This window comes from Neopelma chrysocephalum, unplaced genomic scaffold (assembly GCF_003984885.1).
Source record: "Neopelma chrysocephalum unplaced genomic scaffold, ASM398488v2 Primary Assembly neopelma1_25, whole genome shotgun sequence".
NCBI classification, from domain to species: Eukaryota; Metazoa; Chordata; class Aves; order Passeriformes; family Pipridae; genus Neopelma; species Neopelma chrysocephalum.
In genome coordinates this window covers 39,587,809-39,613,316 of record NW_020897694.1, presented here as the reverse complement: position 1 = coordinate 39,613,316, position 25,508 = coordinate 39,587,809, and the positions used below count along the sequence as shown (strand labels likewise).

Below are 25,508 nucleotides of genomic sequence, written 5' to 3'. Positions count from 1 at the left end.
AGAGCCGTCGCTGCCCTCGCCCCTCCTCCCGGCGGCTGCATGCCCGGCAATCACTGCCGCGGCAGCGACACCACGCCGCCCTCCGGCCGGGAGGCGCCCGCCACTAATGCCCGCCTCGGCGGCGGAGCCGGGACCGCATCCCCGCCCCGCGCTCCTCCCCGCCGCGTGGCTTTGCCCCCTTGGCGGCCGCTCTGGCCGAGCTTTTCCCTTCATCCCTGCTTTCCTCACTTCTTCCCTGCCTCGCCTGGTGAGGGTATGGCTGCTTCCGATGCTGGTCGGCATCCGGTAAGTCCCCTCCGCGGTGTGGGGAGCGGCTGGTAAGCAGCCCCATGAGCTGGGGGTGACCCCGGCGCGGCTGCGGGCACGGATGGGCCCGGCAGCGCCGGCACCGGGAGGGGAAGGAGAGCGGCGGTAACTCTGTGCCAAGAGGTGGAAGTGCCGCCCGAACTGAGCTGCCCTCTCCGCGGGGGGCCAGGGGCTGCCCCGCGTCCGTGCCGGGCGCTGGTGAGGGCTGCTCAAGGCGGGGATCGGGAGTGCGCGGGAAATGGATCATCCCTCCACATGCCGTGTAGTTCCTGGAGCTGCCAGGCTTTTAGAACACTTGTTGTTGAAGGAACTTGTTAACAGATGTCACCCTTCTTAGCGCTCCTGCGGCGCATCGCATATTTCAAGTAATAAGTTGAATCTTGGCTACTGAAGAATTGTTTTTGCGTCATGGCAGAGCTGTCAGCTTTATGCTCTGAGGACGTCGAACCCATCCACGCGTCAGTGCTGGACCGTTAATTCCCTAATGCCCACACCTGTTCATGGTAGTGGAAAACTCAGGGCGCTGAAACAGTCCCATTTGGGGTGCCCATTGGCACGTCAGTGTGGTGATGTCCACCCTCGGGGCTGATGCCTAGGCATCTTTTCCTAGGGCTTCCGTGCAGCCTGTGTAGCCGCCTGGGGCTGGCGAGACCCTCGCCTCCTACCTCAGCACACACTGATTACTTTTTTCTTCAGGTTTTGAAGGGTAAATTTCAGTCATCTCTACCAGCTCAATGGAAAGCTAGCTTTTTGCCTGGACTGCCAGTCTGGTTCTGCAGAGGGTTCTGCAGAGAGATGCTTGTAGTCTTGAGACCCAGCTTTTGCTGTGGAATGGCCCTGTGTTGTGCAATTTTAGTCAGAAAGATGTGGCAAATTTAAAAGATAACTAATTTTTTTAGTTTCTTTCTGCAAGAAAGAATAGTTTTTAAATGTTATGCTGTCTCAGGCAATGATTTTTCTTTGCATGCTGTTTTTAATGGGCAAGATGACTTTATATATACCAAAATATTTGATTAAATCATAGAATCATAGAATGGTTTGGGTTGGAAGGGACTTCAAAGATCATCTAGTTCCAGCCCCCCTGCGGTCAGGGACACCTTCCACTACATCAGGTTGCTCAGAGCCCCATCCAGTGTAATGAATCTGCAGAAATCCAGACGCATTAGCTATGCTACTAGCCTTTTAAAAAGGGAGTGAGGGAAGGAGCAAGATGTATTTAGACCATCTCAGGCTATCTATATTATGTGCTGTTTTGTTGAGAGTGTCAATTCTGAGGAAGCAGTGAGAAACAGGAAGTGTTTATGGGAATATTGCAGCTTTGCTAGCATTCAGATGATAAGGTTTGAGTTATTCACTGAGTAAAGTTGAATGAGATGCTGTCTTCAAGCATAATTAAGCTGCTCCATGCAACAGATACTAATTTGAAGAGACTAGCTAATAAGGTAACTTTCAGTATGATCTACAGTTCATAATTTAGGGTAGATTTCTTTCTATAGTGTAGCTTTAGATTAGATATGAGGAAGAAATACTTTACTGTGATGGTGGTGAGGCACTGGGATAGGTTGCCCAGAGAAGCTGTGGATGCTCCATCCCTGGAAGTGTTCCAGGCCAAGTTGGAGCATCCAGGGTCTTGGAGCAACCTGGTCTAGTGGAAGATGTCCTGGAATACTCTTTAAGGTCCTTTCCAACCAAAACCATTCTATGACTGTATGATTTTTGAATTACCACCATTTTTCTAATCTAGCAATGCACTAGTAACTTGTTTTTCAACTACACGATGTATTATTTCTTTTGGAAGTAGTAGGAATGCAGGTATGTGGTCAGTTCGTGGATTTAATTTATGTATTCATTAGATGGTAGCAGATGAAGCTGTATGAGGTGCTGAGGTTAGAGACAAACACATGATGCCCTTGGAAAATTTCAGAAGGAAAAACGTAGGCTACTGCTTTTCTATTAAGAGATTGCTGTCATGTAGAACAGGTTTACACTGTGACTCTTCTGTAAGGAAGGTGGAGGTGTTGTCCTGAATGAGGGCTCACTTCCTTATATGCAGAGCCAATTTACACACCAGGATGAGGTACTTCTATTTCTTTGTTCTAGTTTGTGCAAAGTAGGGAGCTAGGTGATAATGCACAGAGTGCTAGGCCTCAGTCATCAAAACCCTGCACCATTTACACATTTTAGGAAACAAAGAAATTACTGTTCATTGGCTACACATTTTTTTTAATTAGTGGTCTACCTTCTATCATTAAATTATTCTCTCGCTTCTCATGCTAATTAGTCCACAGTCCTTCTCTTCTTTTGAGTTGGTGGGTTTCTTGAGTCAGTGGGATGTGAGTTGGTGGTCCCAATTTCCCCCAGCCAGAATTACCTTTTGCCTGGTTAGAGCTGTTTTCAGCACAGCTGCTGAGTTGGCTTTGTTAGTTTCTTCCTTATATTGGGAATTCTGCCAAATGTCCTTGTGGCCTGTAAATTCTGCGTTCTTTGTGTCTACTATCAGCAATACATCCTTCTCCCCTCACACTAGGTCTGAGATCATTCAGGTGTGTCAAGCCCTAAATCTTATCAAGGTGATTCTACTAACAAGTAATTTATCTTTGTAACATCTGGACTTCAGAAGGAAATAAAGTTCTTTCTGCTAGGGTCTTTTCTTGGAGAGTGACGAATGATTATGCAGGGGTTTTGAGAGTAGGTCAGCACGGTTTGGATTTAGGCTAGTGACAGAAAAATGAAAAGGCTCCCTTCTACAGTCACGCTAAGCCTCTTACACTGGCTTTTTGGTGTGGAGGCTGAATGGTTGGTGTTAGAACTGTCTTTTATTGGTAGCAATAGAGCTGTGTAACTAGAGTTCTTAGATGTGCTCCCACTGTCTCAGATACACTTGTCTTTAAAGGGACAGGATATTGACAGTTTTCAGTGTTTCTCATCACTTTTTAATAGTAATTTCCTTCTGGTAGAATACCTTGAGAAATTTCACTTTCAGACATGTTTTGAATGTACATTTATTTTTTTATAGCCCAAAGATCTTGTATTTTCCCTTTAAATTCTTCACTTTGCGTGCACATTCTCCTTTCTGTTAGTCTAAAATGCAATTACTAGATTATAATAGTCTAAAATGAGAGTTGGTGCAGTTGGTGCAGTGCAGTCTGTAGTCCCACAAGGGAATCCTGTGCAAATCAAGAAGAGGATGAGTATTTACTGTGAGTAATGTCCGTATCCTTTAAGCTACAGGAATTCTGAGACTTGCTATGCATTCCTGTTAAAAAAGGTAGCACTTTTATGGGCTTTTAAGTGTTAAATTAAAAAATTTCCTACTGTTCACCGTGTGCGTGTTCCCAGGAACCAGTAATGGTTTCCCATTCCATGTGGGTTGAAAATATAAGAGAAAAAATAGCATGGACCTGTTACCATTTACACTTTTGATATGGAAAGTTTGTTTGAAAATACAGTTAGTTTGTATGAACCAAGATATTTCCTTTTAGTCTTATGTGTTTTTTGTATGCTCAGTGCCTTGATGTCCTTAATTTCTAGGAGCAAACCAATTGTGATCTGTTTTCTCTCTGTGGTTTGCAGTTTACATTTTCAGTTGGACTTGTCTGCTTTATTTCATTCACGTAAATTTCAGTATTCTTAAATCATGGAATAAAGTTGATTTGACAGATTTTTTTTTTTTCCAGACTTCGGCTTTTCTTCATTGTATGTAAATCGCAAGGAATGAGTTCCAGCTTACTAGTAGAGTTAATTTATTGCAATTGCTAATTGCTTTGCAAATCACTTCATTAACGTATTTTTAAACTATTTTTCTGTAGCAAAATGGTGACTATCGAACTTTATCCTTGTCTGCGCATGTTGGGTTTGATAGTTTACCTGACCAGCTGATTAAGAAATCCATCAAACAGGGCTTCTCTTTCAACGTTCTTTGCATTGGTGAGTAGTATCTTGGTGCTTTAAGGCTTTAGTAATATACCCATCTTTAGGAAGTGACTGAAATTTAAATCCACTTGTGGTGTTAAATAGTTTCTTTAATGTTTAGCATGAACTATAGTTCTATCCCTTTCCCCAGCTTTGCTTATTTGTATCCATTCTTTGGTTTTATATTTAGCATTTTTGTAAACAATGTGAAGACCAAAAATGTTGAAAATGGATGCCATGAGTTTATTGGTTCATCAGCAGTTTTTTGGATTCTTCTGAGTAAACTGGACTACGCTTGTAACAAAGAGCTTCAGAGTAAAAAAATCCTAAAATTCCAAGGTGGTGTTACTGAAATGTTTCTATACTTATCAAATATTTACTCTAGTATTTTACCCTTACTCATAAAAAGCCTTTGTTGAACCTTGTTTTTTCACAGCTAGCTATGTAGCTTCTTAAAATCTGTAGGAAATTAGTTCACACTTAAAAAGAAACCAAAGTGTCAAGAGACTGTTCTGCTTATTACTCATTAGCTGGTAACTTACCCTAATATATAGGATGAAAAAAAATAAGTAAAAGATATTTAGTGCTCATTAAAGGAATGCAGGAATGCATTTTGCTTGGAGAAATCAGTTGAGAAGTTTTTGTGTAAATTTGTTGAGTTTCTGTGATGGCACTTTCTGTGCTTACTGTGTATTTATTTGATGTGCAAAATGTCTACCCCAACCCTTCTGTTGAACTTTAGGAGAAACTGGAATTGGGAAATCAGCCTTGATAAACAGTTTATTTAACAGCAATTTTGAGGACCCTCCATCAACACATTTTCTGCCAAGTGTACAACTTAGAACCCAGACTTATGAACTTCAGGAGAGTAATGTTCTTTTGAAGCTGACCATTGTAAATACAGTGGGATTTGGTGACCAGATGAACAAAGGAGATAGGTAAGTGCCCTTGTGTCCCTGTGTTATGAAGAAGTTTTGGTCTTAACTGCAAGTTGATTTATCTTTGGGCTTTGTAGTAAGTATTTGGCTTACATATGTTCTAAATATATCATTAACTGTTTTCACTGTGTACCAAAGTAAACCCGTTTTTCTTTTCATGTAGGAAATTCCTTTATAAATCAGATGAAATCTGCCCCTTTATTTGTGATGTATTCTTTTATAAATGTTTGTACATACAACATGCAGTAGTTTCTTTTGGGGTGGAGGAAAGCAGGGAGGTCAAAGAAAGGCTTTTTAAACAGCCAAGCAGTACTGTAGATTAGATCTATAGGGTTTTTAACAATTTTATTAGAACGTGTTGAAGACCTTAAACTGGAAGTAACATCATGTGGGTTACTGAAGGCCTTTGTTCTTTATGTTGGATGGCTTAGTTGGCAATGTGTAGAGGTAGTGCACTAGTGTCTTCCAGAACCTTTTTTGAGTCTCTGCTTTTATGAGTTGAAGATTTTACACTACTGAGCTGTCTCAGCAGATGTTGTTTCCGTCACCCTAATTGTAAAGAATTTATGCTATTTGAGTGCCTAAATGGTGGCAATAATAAACGAAGGTCACAAAGTGACATTAAGATTGTCATGAGAGCTATGGCTTATGATATGACTGGATAATAGCTACCGCTAGTGACTTGGATGAATGAGATGCAGGTACATGTTAGTATAGCTATTAGAGGTTTTGATGTGCGGTATAAGAGCTGCCTTTTCACTGTTCTTTTAGTTTTGTGTATAACAGCTGCTTTTGAATTTTGATAGCATTGATCTGGTTTATAAACTTCGTGTAGCAGCCGAAATGTAGGGGTGCGCTGCTTCTACATGTAGCAACAGTTTCTTTTTGAAAGCAGATTATACTCTGGTTTTAAGTAGGATAAAGTATACTTAGACTGTACTTGCTCAGATTTACATTATTCTTTTACATTTCTCATTTTCAGTTTTTGTCTATTGTTTAAGAGCTCTGTCACGTACAGTACTTTAGAAGATAAAGTTCATCCTATTTCTTGATACTGTTAGTTGCATATTTTTTCTTTTCTTGTATTGTACCTAAGAGGTTTTTGTGTCTTCCTTATATCTAAGAGTTCTGCATTTGTACAGCTTGATGGGAAAAATTTAAAAACATCACTTGAGAAGATCCATTGTAATCATAATTAACTTTGTGTACCTTTTTTCACTAACAGTAACTAGGAAATGTTTTATCTGTACTAGATACACAATTTTTTTTTAGTAGCTTTTCAGAAATTAAGATTAGTCTGTGCATTTAATTTTCAGCTCTGCTTGAGCAGCCTTTTGACACATAAAGCAAAAATCCATAAAACAATGCAAGAGGAATTCCCCTCTTAGTTTGGTTCTGTTTAGGAGTAGCTAATCTTTGGTTTTTAAATTTTATTTCCTACAGCTATCAGCCAGTAGTGGATTATATAGATGCACAATTTGAAGCCTATCTCCAGGAAGAACTGAAAATTATACGTTCTTTATTTAGCTACCATGATACTCGCATCCATGTTTGCCTCTATTTCATCTCACCTACAGGCCGTTCCCTAAAAACCCTAGATTTGTTAACCATGAGAAGCCTAGACAGTAAGGTAAGACTTTGAAACAGAGTTCCAAGAGTTTGTCTTAATTTCTGAAGCATCTTGGAGCTTTCAGGTCCACTACCACCTTTCAGTTCTATATCTGTGTGTTTGGTTTTGCAGTGTTTTTTTGGGTGCTGGTGTACCTTAAGTTCGGAATAAATTGTCTCCGCAAGTAGCTTGCAGTTTGTCACTTGTTTATTTATAAGTCGAAAGGAGAGAGACATTCAGCAAGAACATTGAAAAAAGTACAAGGTTTAAAAAAATAGTAAAAAAAGTAGAACCACACCAACTTTAAAACTGTAAACATCATATGGATATTGGATAGGGTACCTTCCATGAGTGCTGTGGTATTTCTAATTAAGGTTGTTTCTAGTTCTCAGGCTGCTGGAAAGTTGGCATATAAAAAGCTTTGCAGTCCTATTAAGATCTTTGTTATAGATAACTGAAGAGGCATCTGCCATGAACAGAACACCCTGCCAATGTGCTTTTCGAAGATAGGCTGCAGTAGTGTTTTAACATGTTTATTTGTTTAAAAGGCTTTAAAATAGAAGTTTCCAGTGTAATTGCTTGCTCTTTCTAAATCCTTAACTTTCTTCCTGTAATAGGGCTGTGTGAACTAGATGAAGCTAAATGTTTAACCTATTTTAAGAAACCTTACATCATTTGGATTCAATTTGTTGAAATGTTGAGACATTTGAAAACTTAAATGTGTTTTCTGTGCCTTTAGTCCTTTCCTTAATGCTTTAATAGAGCCCATCCTTGCTAAGTATTTTTCCTGCATTTTCTTGTTCTTGAGATATTTATCTAAGATAACAAGGATTAAATTAGCTGTCTAGTCCACATTTGTGATGATGAGCATGTTTGGGATTTTTTTAAATTTTGTTTGTGGATGTATTTTGCATTTTGAACTTTCTCAATAGCACAGAGCAAGTGGAGGGAAGGTATGGTGGTACAAAGGTAGGGGAGAGCGGGGTCACTTCTATGTGCTATGTTGTTGATTTATGCCAGATTTAAATGTTTATGAAACTACTGTAGAAAATAGGACAATCTCAAAGACTGTGTTCTACACTGAGTTTTGAAGTTGGAGTTTGTGTTTAACCACAAAAATACTTGTTTTCTAGGTAGTGCCCTCTCCCTTTAAAACAGTGTTTCTTTCAAAAGAAAAGGCTGTAGATCCATGAGTCTCAGCATCCTGAGTAAATATTTCCATCAGAATAAACTAAAAGTAATTCTTCTTTGGGGAATTTTGGCTTCTAGCCACCTACTGTAACTATTTTTAGTTCTGCTTCGGCACAAAGAGAACATGAACCACATGGAACTTCATTATTTTATCCCTTTGTAATGGCTTCTACTTTCTGATCTTACTACTGAAATATACACAGAAAAAGTATATTCTTTAACTGTGTATGAAGTATATACTTTAACTGTAGCTTGGTTTCCATCTTATTGTGGAACATAGTTGTGGTGCTTTTAGTACTGCATTCTCCTATGCCAATTAGGAATTTGGGATTTCCTAGAATGTGGAAATCCCTGGGTGCATTTTCTGAGTACAGGATTCCCTAAAGAGAAGATGGTACAGCCACATCAAAAGCTGCCTTCAGTTTCTTCCTAAAGCCGCCACAGTGTACGCTGTGTGCTTTTGTTACGGTCTGCCTGGTACAAAACAAGACCAGATTCCACAGCTCACAGGTAGAGAGAGCTCTTGGAATAGATAAGATCATTGTGTACTCTCTAATCCTGGGAGCAAAAAACTGGAGTATCTGGGGTCAATTAATTTTTTTCCAATTATAAATTGGATGACTGGCTAAGAATTTGGACTGTAGCTTTTAGACATTGAAAAATCCTGTAGTTTTGCTTAGGATGCAATCACTACAGACCAACCAGGTTTCATTCACAGATTAAGGGAATCTTTTTCTGTAGCCTTTCATGCTGGGAATAGTGATTATTCAACTAAGAGATCTGCCGTTTTAATTAATTCCAATGGAATTGTGTACAGGTTACATTCAAGTCAGGAAATTACATGAGTGTACTTTGTGGGGTTTTGAGTTTGTTTTTTTTTCCTTCTGAAAGTATCTTTGGAAATTTTTATATTGATTCATAGAGGTACTCTTAAATCAACTTGCTCTTGCAACCAATAATGATTTCAAAAATATTTTTTTTCCCTTTGTTGCTTATCTAAAACATAAAATGTATGTGTTTAAATTTTAATACAATGGCTGTGATGTAACATCAATGTTGACAGCTGTAATCACAGTTTCTGAGGATTTTGCTTTTCTTTCGTTACTGATCTCAGTAGTCTTTCTCTGCTATTCATTTTCTACGTAATTCTCTCCTAATTAACAACTACTTGAAAAACTTTGCTGTTGAAAATACAGAATATAGGTTAATTTGTTTCTCGGGACTCTGTTCCATCCATTTTTAGACTGTATTATAGAAAACCTAAATTGATGTCCTTCAGCTATTTTGATGCAAGCTGTAAATTCCTCTTAGCTGCGCTCACTTATTAAAAAAATATATTCCAACATTTTATTTGATTTTAGATATTTTACCCAATAGGTTCTTAGTTTGCATAGGTTACACAGTTAAGGACTATCATCATGCAGTCTTAGAAGTCAGACTTCGGAGTTGGCTTGCTCCCTTTTCATTTAGACATTTTGCTTAGGACAGAAGTCTTATTTGAAAAATAGCCATTTTGAGTTTGTTCTTAAGTTTCCATGCTTAGGCATTTTCACTCAGACAGAATAATCAAAAGAATACAAAATATGGGGGTTTTTATTTTTTTTCTCTCCTTCCATTTTGCATCTGTGATCAAAAAACTCTAAAAACTCTCATCTTCTGAAATCTGGGAGAATTATTTGTATTGTTCTTCCAAAATATTTGGATATTAGCGTTCATTATTTGTATCTAGTCCTGAAAAATGTATGTTTTGGGAGCGGTGTCAGGATTTTAAAAAAAAAGTAGCATCTACTACTGTCCTAAGTTACTGCCATAGCTATTTTAGGAAATAGGGCAGATTAGTAGAACTGAATTTCAAGTTCTGAATAATTACTGTAAAGTCTGGTGAGTAAGATTCTTCAGTCTTTGTCATTCCTCTGCTCACATCAGATACTTGAGAAAGTCTTTGCTGCAGTGGTGAGGTGAAGAAGATGATGTTTTAGCTGAAAGGAACCCAAGGAAGAGGCTCAGGGGTAGGCAGGGTTTGATAGCCAGCTTCCTTTTCTTTGTGAAGGTAAACTCTCAGCTTTCATTTAACACCTTAACCATATCCCCTGGTGCTATAAACTAGAACAATCTATTTTTTTAGTAGAAATATAAATAATGACATTTAGTTAATGAGTAGGCATTACTGTTCTTTTGAGTACTTCACTGCATGAGACCTTCTTCCTTGTTCTTTTCTCGTATTCAATTAATTTTAAGGAAGACTAGTCAATAATCTGTTGCTGTTTTCTTAAATGATGCCCATGAACATATTTTTAATGATTTGTGAGGCTTTGATGTCAAGTGATGAAAAAGTTTGGGCTGGGGGAGAAATTAAAGAGCTTAGCAGAAAACAATTTAAGTTACAAAAGTTGCTGCCTTAAAATTGAAGACTCACACATTTCATATAATTTATATCATTAATAGGTGAACATTATACCAGTTATAGGCAAAGCAGACAGCATTTCTAAAACTGAGCTTCAGGAGTTCAAGAGCAAAATAATGAGTGAATTAGTTAGTAATGGCATCCAGATATACCAGTTTCCAACAGATGATGAAACTGTTTCTGAAATTAATACCATCACGAATGTAAGTAAATGACAAAAACATTTATATTTCAGTACTAAAGCATCATTCTCTAATGTTGATTAATGAAATTTCTTTCACCATTATCTTGAAGTTTATAAGTTTATGTGTCATGAGTTTGTTTGTTTTCCTCTCCTTAAAAAGTTCATATGTTTTGGCTTTTTCCTTCCCTGCTTGCAAATCTTCCTGCCCCTCAGCAGTTGATATCACTTGGTTTTTCTTTTCTGGCTCAGCAACAGAAAAGAGGTTCTCGTGCATAAATATTTTTTCTAATTTCTGGATAATTAATATATCATTAATATTATGGACAGACAGATTGACTTTTCCCTTTTCCTCAGTGAATACAGCTTTACATCTGTTAGAGAAGATATTTAGGTGCCTTGCGTCTCCAGTTTTCTCTGGTCTTTATCACAGCAAGTCTTCTGCCTGCATTTTTTTCCTTTACTTAGTACTTTCGTTTGAAATTAGGACAAATTTTCTTTGGGAATGAAAAAGTCAGATGTAATTCTGGCTTATTTTCTATTGTCCTTTCAGATCCTCCCAGGAGTAGCTGCCAGCTTCAACTAAGCTTCTGAGGCTAAATGGCTTTGTTTTGAGCACTCTGCATTTGTTTATGTGCAAGTGTTTGTAGATGCACATGAACATATGTTTGTGTGTACCGGGGTTTGAAAGCAGGGAGCAGGAGCTGGTGTGCCGGAACGCACGACTCTGTATCCGAACCTCTGTTACTTGGCCAGGCAGTGACCATGTGCAGCTCTCGGTCAGTGACAGGTCCTTCTGCTGTGGGGAAAGGTGGTGGGCTCTTACTTACCCCTTCCATGCTCTGTTACTGATGTGTTTTCCAGGTAATGATTTTTTTTGTTTGGTCAGTTGTTGTGGGTCAGCACACAGCCATTTGGGCAGCCCACAGCAGAACCATACCATGGATTCCAACCTCTGATTGTCACATGACTGTTACTGGGGATATGAATTCTGACTGAATGCGAATCATGTGTTCTAGAGGAGCTTTCTGTTTGCTAATGATGCTCTTCCTAATGCAGGATGTAGTCGGCTGCCTTTGCCATTGGGGCAGACCTGCTGAATCGGGTCCAACCTGTTGTTCACCAGGTCGTTGTCCCCACATCTTATTCTGCAAAGTGCCTTTCCAGACAGTTGGCCCTCAGCGTGTGCTGGGGCGTGGGGTTGTTCCTCCTGATGTGCAGGGCTTGCCATTGCTCGCATTGCCACTTCATGAGATGCCTGTTGGCCCATTTTCCAGCCTGTCGAGGTTCCTCTGAATTGGCAGCACACCCATCTGGGTCTGTAAACCGCTCCTCCTGCTTTTGTTATTGTAGCTTGACTTTTGTATCAGTAGATAGTGACTAGCTACTGATCTCTTCAAAGTGGTTTTTGGTTTGAAATTGCCTGTTGGATTTTCCTGAAGTGGTGTTTTTCCCCCTAATTTATTTCTGAAGTGTTTTTCAGTTGTGGCATAAGAATACTGAGAGATAAAACTTTATTGGTATGACTCTTACAGGGTAATTTGCCTTTCGCTGTAGTAGGAAGTACGGAAAAGGTGAATATTGGAAACAAAATGGTGAGAGCTCGTCAGTACCCTTGGGGCATTGTAAAAGGTAAATGAATTCTCAGAGGTGTTTTTATGAGATTTTTGTTGTTGTTGTTGAAGTATAAAATTCACCAGTAATACAAGAGGCTGTTCCATTGATGCCATGCTGATTGTATTTTGGATCAACAGCAATTAATATTTGAGGTGTGCACTAACTGGTAGTTTTATCAACACTGATACATCCTTGGAATCAAAGTATGAGATGGTGTATGTAGTATTTGGGTGGCGTAGTATGGTGGCAGTTCCTCTACCAAATTTCAAACTTTATGATTGTCGGTAAAGAAGGGGGTAAAAAAGAAGAAATGTCGTGTTGTTCAGCTCAAACAGGAAATCAGGACATATTGAAACATATTCACCAGTACTTACAGTTCTTCAGTACTTCGGTGTTGTATATTAGAAATTATAAGGAAGTATAAGAGGTATAATAAACAATGCTATACCTTTTTCTAGAATTATGTTTAGTAAACAAAATAAATGAATCTCAGTGCTGTTTGAAATGTATTTTGACTACTTTGCTACTCATGCATAATAATAAAATCTTTTTCTTTTTACTGATTAGTGGAAAATGAGAGCCACTGTGACACTGTAAAGCTTCGCAAGATGCTTTGCACAAATATGGAAGATTTAAGAGAGAAGACTCATGCACAACACTATGAGTTGTACAGACGCTGCAGACTGGAAGAGATGGGTTTCCGAGACATTGGCCCCGAGACCAAACCAGTCAGGTAAAGGACTTCATGTGCAGCACTTGCTTTCAGCATCCATTCACTTCACATTTGACTGTATCAACCCAATACAGAGCAGTGATCATACACAAAATAGGTTTTCTGTGAGGGAAAGAAAAATTTGGGTTTTTTAAATCAAAGGATGTAGCTGTTAATTCAGTTATCTTCATGGAGAAGTATATGGGATTAAATGAGCATTACTTTTAAAGACACGCAAGCCAGATGTATTTTGAAATCCTTCTCTCTTATAATAAACCTGGGGATTTTAGTTTTTCTCAGGAAGAATGTCTGTTTTCTTCAGGTACATGTACTTTATGAATTTTTCAATTATTTTCATTGCATATAAGCATTCTGTTTTACTTTCTTTTTTAAGAATGTCTGATTCTGAATATGGTTCGGTTGAACTCAAGGTTCAGAAGGAACTGAAACAAAAACTTTTACAAAATCAGTGGTTACACTGTTGGCTTCCCCCATTATCTGCCATAATAACGAATTTCTAGCAATTTTCAGGTCAAGAAACTTCTTGCTAAACTGTAGGGAGTTAAAAGAGGATTCCAAAGGAAAGTTAAGCAGCAGATTAGAGACAGTTGTTTCATGTAGGAAAGTTGCTTTCTGCAGGAAGCATTTAAAATTTCTATATCCAGTTTGTTTAATCTTTTTTTCCCAATTCTGTTGTCTTCCAGCTTCCTTTTTTTTTCTTTTATGCACGGGACTATATTTTGTAGTTGATGAGAATCCTGATGGGAAAGAACTGATGCTTCAGGAGTTGTTCATGGTTTACTGAAGTGCTGTTATTGCATAGTCATGGTGGGAAATACTGACTTAAAGCAGGCACGAAAACTGAAAATACTTTGCAGTAAGAACAGTTTCTAATGATTGGAACCTACTGGTTTGTTTATTTGTTGTTTTACTTAGTGATCAGAGTGTCTTTACCCATTCTGTTCTGGTAAAAATAAATGTCTTCCTTCCAAACAGTTGGGTTTAGCGGCTTAAATTCTTTGCTTTCACCTGTTCTTTGCACAGAAGTTTTAAGTAAATTGCAGTTAGTGTAACTTGTAGAAATGGAGCAGCATTTCTTTGACTTTGACTAGGTCTAGTTTATATATTGGTCAAACAATACTAATTAAGTAAGATTAATGTAGCCAAGGAAGATGCTGGATGTGGACAGTTTTTTCTGAAGTCTTAATGTCAAGGCACATTTGCAGATTAGTTCATTTAGATGATCTTGACCTGTCCGTGACTCACAGTAATCTCTTGAATATTCTCTTGGCTTAACAGGAAAGGAATACAACCTTTTCATAGAGAACCAAAGATGAAAGAGGTTTAAAACCAACTGAAATTAACCCTAGACTTTTATTTGATTTAGGTTTAAGAACATACATTAACAGCTAATGTCTCATTATCTTCGTCCACGGGAAGCTTTTTTTTAGAGATTTGTTCATAGCAATATTGACTGCAGTACCTTTGGCTTTTCTGAACTTGAATGTCACAATGTACAGCCATCTCAAGAAAGAAGTTAAATTATAAAAAGTATCATCCACAGAAGTATTTTCTTTCACAAACTCAAGAATTCTCTTTGTAAAACCCCTACACAGTTTGCATTTTACTAATGGTCTAAAATGGTAGGTTTGTATCAGAATGTGCTGGTATTTTACACTTAAGAAACTGGTTTAGAAATCGATCACTTCATGGATATACAGAAGAGCTGAGTTCCCTCTGGTGTGTAGTTTTTATGTATGGCCCACTAAATGTCAGGTTTGTTAAGAGATTTTTGACAAGAAAGTACATTTAATAATTAGTTTTGGTAAACCGGATCTATTGAAAATGTCATTGTTTTGAAAGGATGAGAATAGATATTCCACAAGAATCTAGAAAAACAAACTTCTTCCCAGGTTTACTGCAGCAAGAAGAGAAAAGCATGATTAGAGTGGGTGTGGTTGTCCCTCAGTTGTGTGGCATAGTGAAGGACACTGAAGTCTGAAAGAGAAGGTGTTTGGTGTTTTGGGAGAGACGTTTTATGATACTATAAAAAAGGAAGAGAATTTAGGGGATGCGTATGCAGTATGTTTTATAAAGCTACTGAGGAAACAATAAAAAGTGTCATCCTCAGCATAGACATAGAAAATGTCTTCTTACCAGAGGAAGTTCAGTGCTTCCTGTTTGGATGACTTGTACATTTATATATCTTTCAGAATAGGGACTATCCAGTTGTTCTAGGCAAAAATGTGTTATTAAATTGTCATCCTCTTTGTCCTTAAAGATGTTGACAGTATATACAGTTGGATTCTAAGAGCTGTAGTTTCAAAGTTGAATTAATATTGCATAGCAGCATATGCCTGATGATTAAAATTTTATGCTGCTTGTGTAAATAATGATCAAAGTGCATGTTGAGAAGTCATATTTTGTGCCTGTGATGTAGCTGCCTACATATTAAATTTGATAATCTGAATTGGGTGATTTGATGTTAATTCAGAAAACTTTTGCTAGACTTGAATAATTGACTATTTGTAGCATTTGAACATCGACACTTCGAGTAGATGACATGCCCTGCCTTTTAGCATGTTGTGAAGCTGCCTGTGACATTCCTCTACCACTCTTTTGGATTTAGAAGTACCGCAGTAGTTTATTCATCCAAATTTGTATGCCACTGCAAAGCAAACCCAGTAATTCTTGGGTGTTCAGCTACCTTGTGAGGCAGGTTGTGGGCAGACGTCTGTAAAGGCTTTCATTGACATGTGAAAAAACACGTTGGCAAGCTTTATTTTTTATGAGAGATGTAGAAAGAGGTAGATTCAGCACACAACAGAAAAATGTGTTTGCATTGCCATTACTATGTGTGAGAAGGGAAGATAAAAGTAGTAATAGTCTGAAGTGACTGTTTTGTGTACACTTTTAAAATGCCTATTCCCTAATCCTATATTTTTTGTGAAGCTCTTTCATAATAACTTTTAAATTTGTTTATTTGCAATTGCCTTCTAAGAATGAAGTAATGAAGTCAATGGATAGCAGAGTGTTTGCGGTATGGTTTATGCATTTGATGCAATATCTGTTGGATATAAAATCCAGGAAGTGGATTTTTTTGGTTTTTTTTACTACGTAAAATTGGGATTTGCATTTCTTTGTTGTTGAAAAGTAAAGATAGGCTATTTTTTGTTTGTGGATGTACTGCCTTTTCAATGGTCCAATTATGTCCATTAGGAACATGAATTCCTACTTTCAGGTCATTCTTGGTGAGAGATATTTGCTGAGATGTTTTGAATGGAAAAATTGGGAATAGTTGAAAACAGAAATCTGGACATGAAGAGCGCTTCCAGCAAAACAAACTTTTAAATATATTCACACACATAGTTAGGTTAGGTGTTTGGAAGGAAGGAGAGGATTAGTAGTTTTGAAGCTGGACATTTTGTTAAGTCCATTTTTCAATCCAAGCTAAGTTGTTTCCCACAGGGACTTTCTTGATTTGAAAGAAGAAAACAACTAATAGACCAGGGTCTGTTGAAAAAAGCTGAGGATTGATATTCAGGCTGTGTGCTTGCATTTAGATTCTCTGATGTTAATCTTTCTCTGGTTCAGTTGTTTTTCTGTCATCATAATTACAAATGTTTCTTCATCATAACTGCAGTTAAACATATTTGTAACATAAGCACCTCATTTGCTCAATATGCGAGGAATCATATATTCCATGCTTTATTCCTCCCTGAAACTGGGATATTCAGACCTTGCAGTTCTTGAACTTGTTTATATTTCAGTCTATTTTGAAGATGATGACAGAAAAACAGGAAGGATTCAGTAATATGAATAAAGTTTATGTGTAGAGGAAGGTTGATATGACTCTTGTTGTCTTTTCTAAGAAAAGAAGCCTAATATCTGAAAGGCTATTAGACTTTTTCCTTAAGAAGTCACTTGGGAATGGAGTTCATCTGACCAGCTGCAGACCTTTGCATTTGAGCTCAATATTTTAACTGTCTCAAGGTGAGATTGAACTACATCCAAAATGCCTATTTTTCATACCTCCCCTGGGAAAATGGTAATTATTTAGAACTACCACAACCTTAGTGTTGCTTAATATCAACTTAAGTAGTTAGGTAGTCAAGGCATCCCGCTGGAAATACCTGCCACTAGTTAACCTTTAATTCTTTTTTTTAGTGTTTTTTTTGGTTGGTTGGTTGGATTTTTTTTAGTTTTTCAGATATACCTTAATTGATAGTCTAATGTTATACAAAAAGTTACAAGTGTTACTTTCAAATTTGAAAGCTTTAAAAAATTTAGCGGAACAAACTGTAAAGTAGTATGTAAATACCTGTGTTGTTCAAAGTGCACAAACATTGTGTTCCACTGGGAGTTGAATTCACTTCAGAGTCTTTATTTATGAACATAACGTATTTGATTTGCATCTTCAGGCTTCCATGCTTTCAGTCTTATGCAGACAGAGAAACTGTATGTCACAGCTATGCTTCTTCAGAAAGGTAGGTGGTGGTGCTGGTATCTATGATTAGTTTAGACTTTATTCACAATCCCTTCCTCCAAAACCTCAATAAGAATGCATTATTTAAATAATTAGCTATAACATTTAGATTTTGCAAGTGTCTTTGTACAGAGTATAAAATTCTGGAGGTCTAACCCAGAAGAATGAGAGAACCTGTGAACTTGATTTTCATAATGTTCTAAATAAGAAGCGGTGAAACCAGTCCTCAGATAAACCGAAAAGTGTTTTACTATGAGTAATGGATGCAGTAATGTTGAAAGGATTGGCTTAAGATGTGGTGTACTATTTCCCCCTCCTCCCCAGACCTCCTAAAACCAAAGACTGTTTGGGTCATTATGTTTCTGATCTGCCAAATGCAGAAGAGGAAATTTTGTTTTAGTTTTGTCTTCGTGATTTCCAGAACAACTCAGTCCAGGGGGAGGGGGCATTTCATAGGATCATAGAATGGTTTGGGTTGAAAGGGTCCTCAAAGACCATCTAGTTCCAACCCCCCTGCCATGGGCAGGGACACCTCCCACTAGACCAGGTTGCTCAGAGCCCCATCTAACCTGGCCTTTAACGCTTCCAGGGATGGGGCATCCACAACCACCCTCACAGTAAATTTAAAATATTCACTTAGTTTCTTCTCTTCCTTCCACACGTAATTTGATAACTTAGTAAATCCAGTGTCTTCAAAGTTAATATTTTACTAATTTCAAGACAAAATTGCTTTTACCTGGTAAAGTAACCTAGGTTGAGTCTAAAGACATCCACATGAAGAAATGAAGGTGTGATTGTAGCATGTTAGCTCAGTCTAGCACTTGCTCTAGCAGCTGTATTGCTCCCAAAGGCAGCATGTTTGCTAGCAGAACTGACACTGGGTGCAAAAGTGTGTATAGTGTGAGACTGCTGGCACTTGAAAAACCTGTGCTGTAGCTTTATTGTCTAAACTTGAAGATTCTGTGAATTCGTGTATCTATATGAAAACCGTGCCCCCATGTCATGTGGTAGATAGAATTTAGAATTTCGGGATTACCCAATTTACTTCACAGCTGGTTAAAAACTCCTCAAAAAACAAATCAAAAAACAAAGGGGTTATTGTTCTGAGTTTATTTGGTTGCTGTGTAGTGCTCAAATAAGATAGAATAGGAAGAGTGCTCTGACCTTGATAACTTACAAACATTGTCTGCATGTGCAATTTCAAGATGATTCTTCTCTCTCTTTAGATGATATTTTGAATACAAATAAGAAACTTTAGGACTGTGAAATTGACCAGTCATCATAAATTTAAATATAGAAGAGAGCTGTTAAAGCTTACTGTTGCTCTAAATAATTAACTTTTTAAATGCCCTTTTTAGTAAGTCTTTCCATTTATAAACTTTTTAAATAGAAACAGTAGAAGGTAAGACAAAACCTGATACATAAGTATGGATGTGTATTAAAGATATAAAATTAAATATTTTATATACATACCTATTTATTTTACATCAGAGTGGAAGGCATGAGATACCTGGCAAAGGACAGTAACTGATGTTAGCTGAGAAGGGCTCACTAGTCAGTAGTCGTGAAGTGTTAGAAGAGATGAATGGTGTAACAGAAACAAAGAGCTTGAACATTGTCCATGTTTTGATCTGTTCATAAGCCCTATATCCTAGAAGATAATGGGCAGGTGCTTTTGAGTTTCTGGTAACCATTAGCACATTACGATCCACCAATTCTGCCTCTCTGGAATCCTGTGACTTAGAAAAATTTGTGGTAAATATTTTGGTGGAAGAACTTGTGTCATTAAGCAGTTTTGCTTTTCAAAGGCAGTGTGCACTTTGGTGTATGAGGTACATCTGTGGACAAGCTCCCTTCATTTTTCATTGAAAAGCTGAACACTTTCTGCCAGCACTGGGTGATAGCAGGGTAGTATAGACCTCACACCTCTAGTAGTTTGTTTGTATGAATGAATTACCAGCGTCTTTTAATTTGACATGATATGCTTTGCCACAAAAAAGTATCTCAATTTCAAGTACCTGTTGTTTGGACAAAAAAACATTATCTTGTGTACTAAAAGGAAAGGGAGGCATAGATTTAAAAGTAAAGAAGTGGTTTAATTACTTGCTGATTTGTTCTATTGCCAGATATTTATTCAATGATCTGAACTAATTTACACCTCCTGTATAATTTCAAATATAAATATGCGTGTATGCAGTATATTTGCTTCTGAGAGAGAGGATTCAGGAAAAACCAAGCAGTCTTGAGGTTTTGACTGATGCATGTTGGAAAGTAACCCTGTCTTTTTGATGTTGAACTACTTAGGAAATTGTTTTTATTCTATATTAATATAACTGCCGTATTTAAATTTTGACATTACACAAAGAGAGTGCTATATATTTTGAAGATACTGTTATCGTCTTTAATTTTCATATAGGAATAATAATTTTTTTAGTTATGTTAATGCTCCAGATTAATTGCTTTCTCAAGTTACTTAAGTACTTTAAGACTGAAGTTTTACAATGCAGAAGTTTTGGGGGATTTTTCTGGCAATTTCAGTGTTTCATTAGTAAGCAACTTAAAGGAGAAACTTATGCATGTTGGAGTCAGGAAGGTATAACTCAAGACTTTAGAACATTAGATGCCTAAAGTGCTGTATTTACTTTGAAATGTAAATTGCCCAGGAGCAGTTAGCATAAATAATTTTACTCTGAGTTGTTTACATAAATAAAAAAATAGAAATATAAGATGCTTGCTTCTGTTCAGGTTTGTTTATGAATTTTTATGTGGGAAGCTGTAGAAATTAAGATTTCAGATGAATATTAATTGTTTAAATGATTTTCTAGATTGTTGGTTTTCCATATTGAATAAAGCAACGTGCTGGAAACTTGCTTGTTTTTGGACTTCAGTCTACAGGAAGCCTATGAGGCAAAGAGGCATAAGTTCTACCTTGAACTGCAAAGAAAAGAGGAGGAGATTAAAAAACGATTTGTGCAGAGAGTGAAGGAGAAAGCAGCAATGTTGAAAGAGGCAGAGCAAAAGGTAAGCATGCCTGTCTGTCTTGTTTGCTGAGCTTCGGAACAGTTAAGTTCTTAACAATATCACTGGTTGATGTTTATAATTTCCTAATATTTTGAGGACAGTAATGCTTTAAATCAAAAGCAGATTGATTACATAGATTGATTGGTTTAGCAGATTGATTAGACACAAGCAAACAAGAGAATGTGTCTTAGGAGGAGCAGCTGAGAGATTGTTTAGCCTGAAGTAAAGGAGGCTCAGGGGAGACTTTATTGCTCTTTACAACTACCTGAAAAGAGGTTATAGTGAAATGGGGATTGGTCTCTTCTGCCAAGTGACAAGATGAGAGGAATTGGCCTCAGGTTGCATCAGGGGAGGTTTAGATTGGATATTAGGAAAAATGTCTTCACCGAAGGGGTGGTCAAGCACTGGAACAGGCTGCCCAGGGCAGTGGTGGAGTCACCATCCCTGGAGGCATTTAAAAGACCTGTAAGTGTGGCACTTGGGGCATGGTTTAGTGGTGGACTTGGCAGTACTGGGTTAATGGTTGGACTTGATTTTAAGGGTCATTTTCAACATAAATGATTATATCATTCTATAAATGGCAATCATTTTTTGGAAGGAGGAAGCTTACAGTCTAATGGCTTTGGTGGATAGCAGGACCAAGTCTATAGAGTAAGAGTTGATATGGTGAAGTAAAAGAGTGATGAATATAATAATTGTGTTTCTTTGTCTTCTCTAGCAGTGTGCTGAGAAACATTGGTAAGCTATAGCAGCACATTAGGTACTTTTCATGCTTAGATCGCTCTGTAAAAACAAAGATTTTAGGAAAAAATGCCATGCGTTGTTTTTTCAGAGAGTGGGCTATGTATGTTTATGACTTCCAGATTCAGTTATTAAATCTAAGGTCAACCTTCATGTTGAGAGGTTTGAAAGTGGCGTTTTTGTTGGTTTGGTTTGGTTCTGGTTTTAAAATCTCATCTGTTCCCAGCTACGTTAAGGCTACTGGGAGATGTGGAATATTTCTTGAATATGTTGTTGAAGATTTAGTCCTGTCAAGCTGGACTAGCAAAACAGAATCTTCTCATCTATTTTCTGCCAGACTCTATCATGGTCATGTGTATTTATATTCAAATACTGGTTTAACTGAAATTGGAAACCTGTGCATTTTTATTAATGTTCTTTTCTGTACATCAGTTTCCCAACAAAGCTGTGGCAGTTTTTTTGAGGTGTTCAGGTGCATATTTTAAATAAGGAGGCTTAATATTTGTTTTCTAAATCTGTTGAGATCCCCATGCTACTTGTGGAGAAAAAAAAATCAGATTCAGTCCTTCTCAGTATGAGGCTATCCAATTGGAAGAATACTTGACCATGTTCAAAGTAGGTTCAGCAAGGTCTTACACAGTATCTGTGATACTCTTTGATATTTTCCTTCTATGATTTATATGAGGTGGTTTGTGAACTCTGAATATTGCAATTGAATTATGGATATTAGTTTTCCAAGTTCCTGATGTGGGAAAGTGATCATGCAGTCACTCCTAAAGAACATTCGTCATATGCTCTTGCTTCTCATTTGCCAGGAAGGGTGTGGGTGTACCTGGAAATTAAAGAAAACCCGGAATTTCTGTTGTACTTAAGATTGCTTTCACATCCTTCATTAGAGAAAACTTGTAGGTGCTCCTATAAAATTTGAGAGCTCTGCTGGGTAGAACAGGCATACTTTTGTGTTTATAGTCTTAGTTATTTCTTCTTCTTCTTTGCAAAAGATGGAAATAAATCTCTCTGATTTCTGTACCAGTGTAGCTGCACTCAGAGTTACACCAATACAAATTAATATAGAAGCAGGATTCTAGGAAAATTAGTGTGTGAGAAGATGGGAGATGAGGAAGAATGGAGTGAAGTGCTCTTTGGTCATTGTGCATAACTTCACAGTAGGTTTAAACTGGTTAAAATATGTCTTCAGATTTAAAAGCATTAATATGTCAAAAGAACAATCAAAGAACAATTACTGCAGAATAGTTAACTTCTTACATCCACCAATAACTCCTCAACCAGACTTAACTCTGTGCGTGTACATATTAATATTTAAATGTGATTAATACACATATTAAAATCATGTATATATATGAAAATGCATATCTATGTAACTAAAGTGTGTATGATTCCTTACCCATTTGATTTTAGGGAAGTATATTCTACCTGACAGATCCTGATTTAATCTGTCTGTTGGTAATTGTTTCATCTCTAAAGGCCTCCTTATTTTTGATATAACAAAATGTAAAATGTAGTAGGAAATCTAGTATTCAGTGCCTTCCATGTTTTCCACTTGTACTTAGTGTATTAGCCCAGCTTCATGAGAACAGTATGATAGGAATGATTGTTTTTATGATTTGCTGTTTTTTTCAGTCGTAACAGTTTGGGGAAATAACTGCAATTTCTTATGACTATTAACACCAGTTGAGGTAGGTTTTGCTGCTAATTTACAGAGGGGTTTTATATTGTGATATCACCACCTTGTGTTACTAGCTGGAAGCGTTATTTGTGCTTTCTTGAAATAGGTGCAGACTAAGTTTGAATGTCTTATGCTAATGCATCAAGAAGAGGAACTGAAATTAGACGAAAAGAAAAAAGTTCTAGAAGATGAAATAGCTGAGTTTATTGAGAAGAAAGCTACGGCTGAATTGCTTCAATCACAAGCACCCATCTCTACCCCTATTGTTAATTTGAAGAGACAAGGACTGCAGAAAGTGAGTGCTGATGCTAGTCATCAGAGGCAGCAATAAAAAAATTCTTCACATTCACTTTTATAACTCAAATTTCAGTAATCTTTTAGAAAAGACAGAAACATGAACCTATTCTGTTGTGTGATAAGAAGACAGAAGTGTGTAAAATATCATCATGCTTGGCTTTACTTTTAGAGTAACTGCTGTATGTTCTATGAACATTTTTTTCTTTTTTTCCATGAAAGAACCAAGATTTTCAACTTGAACTCCAATGCTTTGATGTCAGAGATGAAGGAACTATGAACGTTCAAGAACAGAGCAAGAGGGAAAGTGAGGAGGAGGAGTTAGAGAGAGAAATTCACCCAGGGAATTCCAGAAATAGTATTTGATTGCAGCACTCAACACTTTGAATGTAGGGTATGTTAGTAGTTTTATAAAGTGGTCTGACTGCTGTTGTCCCATAATATTAGATGTGTCTTCCTAATGCAGATTTTTTAGAGAAGAGATTGATAAAATTGGCTGTGAAAATACAAGGAGTGCAGAATATGACACGATAAAGATTTCACTTCCTTCTCTTCCACCTGCTTGTTTTTTTCTCCACTCCCAAAAGAAAACCTTGAATAGATTGTGGAATTTCGGAAATATATTCAAAAGTAGGCTCCAGAATAACATGCCCAACTTCTTCATATATAAAAATAGAATTAAATGCTCATATAATAAATTAAACTGATTTAAATGGTTTTTTTCTTCCAAACCCAGAAGTCAATTAATTTATTAATTTCTTTTCCTGATAGGTTACAAATTTACTGCAGATAACATTTTGTTAATTAGTAACTTACTGCAGTTGAAAGCAGATTTTTTTGCTTCTGAATTTATTAATAACTGCTAGATTATGAAGAACTTTCGAAGCTAGATTGGTGCACATATTTCCACAAATATGTGACATTTTTGTGGTCTATGATAGGAACCTGCTTATGTTTTTGCCAAAATTTATTGCATTTCATCTACTGTTACTGAATTCATTTTCCAAGACTCCTTTTTTTCTGGATTTACATATGAAAGTGGAATTCTTGGTAACAGAGGTCATTATCTGCACTACTATGAGTAACTCTCAACTTCAGAAAATTTTTTATTTGTTTTCTCTGGTTTAGTTTTATTTCTTCAGAGTAAGTTAAGTTTATGTGCTCGCTCTAGTTTTTTAGTTCCAGCTTTCCATAGTACTGATGACAGAAGACACAGTATTGATAATTTCTCTTGAGGAAGCAGTGATTCATGGTGCGCTTTTGAAGGTATAGCAGTTTCAGTTTCTTACTAAAGGAAGATATCTCTTGTTGCTGCATGCTGCAAAACAAGAATTTTTATGCATGATCTGTACACATACAACGAGGTGATTACTGTCATCACCATTGCAGACTTGCTGTTGCGAGTCTGCCTTGATATGTGTTTGCCTTATGTACGTGTGGCCAGCTTGCTTTCATTTAAAATGCATTATGCCACAGACAGCTCCATTTGGCCTATGAATGATGTAATACAAAAGTATTCAGTGAATATATCCACCACAACCTTTCTAAAGAGTTTTTTTCAAATGGTAGGGTTTAGTAGTCTACTAAGTATTATTTAATACAACTGTTGACACACTTGAACCATTTACTGATTTTTCTGACAGATTTTTGTTTATAGGCTTTTATGTACATGCAGTGTTCTAGATTTCAGGTACGGTCTTTCTAATGAAAATTTATTGGAATATTTTTGCAGTGCTGTACTTTACTGATGATAGTTTATCTGACATTAATTTAATATGGAAAGTACCTGTAACTTTTTGATGCTTATTGGTGTTCAGTTACAGCTGAAGTTTTACAAAAACTATTAACTATGAGAGCTGCAGGTTAAAACAAGTTTTAAATGCTTTGTATGTTTTCAGTAGCCATGATAACTAATGGGAAACTATGAGGTACAGTTCTCTGAAGTTCTTTTGTGCAACTGTTTAACAGTGAAATGCTAACCTGACAAAAATAAAATAGGTTGGTTTTGCTTAAGAGTTACTCTTGTTCTGCTTTCTGTCCCTCATGTGTTAATAAAAAGGAATAAGATTTCATATTTATCTGGAAAAAAAAGTGTTTAACATCTGTTTTAAATATCTTAAATCATTTATTGACTGGAAAAAATATGCGACTTGTGTTACTGTACCAGAGAGGCAATGTGACTTCTGATGTACTTGTCATATACCACGGTACTTATCACAGAGTCATAGAATATTTCAAGTTGGAAGGAAGCCATAGGGAGTTGGAAGGGACCCAATAAGGTTCATCGACTCCAGCTCTCTGCTCCTTGCAGGACTACCATTGACTGGACCATTTGCATCTATTTGATTAGAAGCAAGGGATATGTCCTCCTTAAAGTAGATAACAGCCAAATGAAAAGAAAAAATATTC

The 25,508-nt window shown here is 37.1% G+C and overlaps 1 protein-coding gene across 2 annotated transcripts; it reads left to right on the top strand.

The window, feature by feature from the left end:
• SEPT10 (septin 10) lies at positions 1–25,171 on the top strand. Of its 2 annotated transcripts, XM_027675015.1 has the most exons (11): positions 2–285; positions 4,116–4,233; positions 4,961–5,156; positions 6,600–6,786; positions 10,402–10,563; positions 12,077–12,173; positions 12,726–12,891; positions 17,292–17,357; positions 20,245–20,377; positions 22,912–23,100; positions 23,322–25,171. In XM_027675015.1, the coding sequence occupies exons 1-11, from the start codon at positions 40–42 to the stop codon at positions 23,463–23,465; spliced, it is 1,704 nt and encodes a 567-aa protein (XP_027530816.1). In that variant the 5' UTR covers positions 2–39; the 3' UTR covers positions 23,466–25,171. The 2 variants fall into 2 exon arrangements, with proteins under 2 accessions (XP_027530817.1, XP_027530816.1); XM_027675016.1 differs by lacking the exon at positions 10,402–10,563 and having other exon boundaries at positions 1–285.
• The last annotated feature ends 337 nt before the right edge of the window (positions 25,172–25,508 follow it).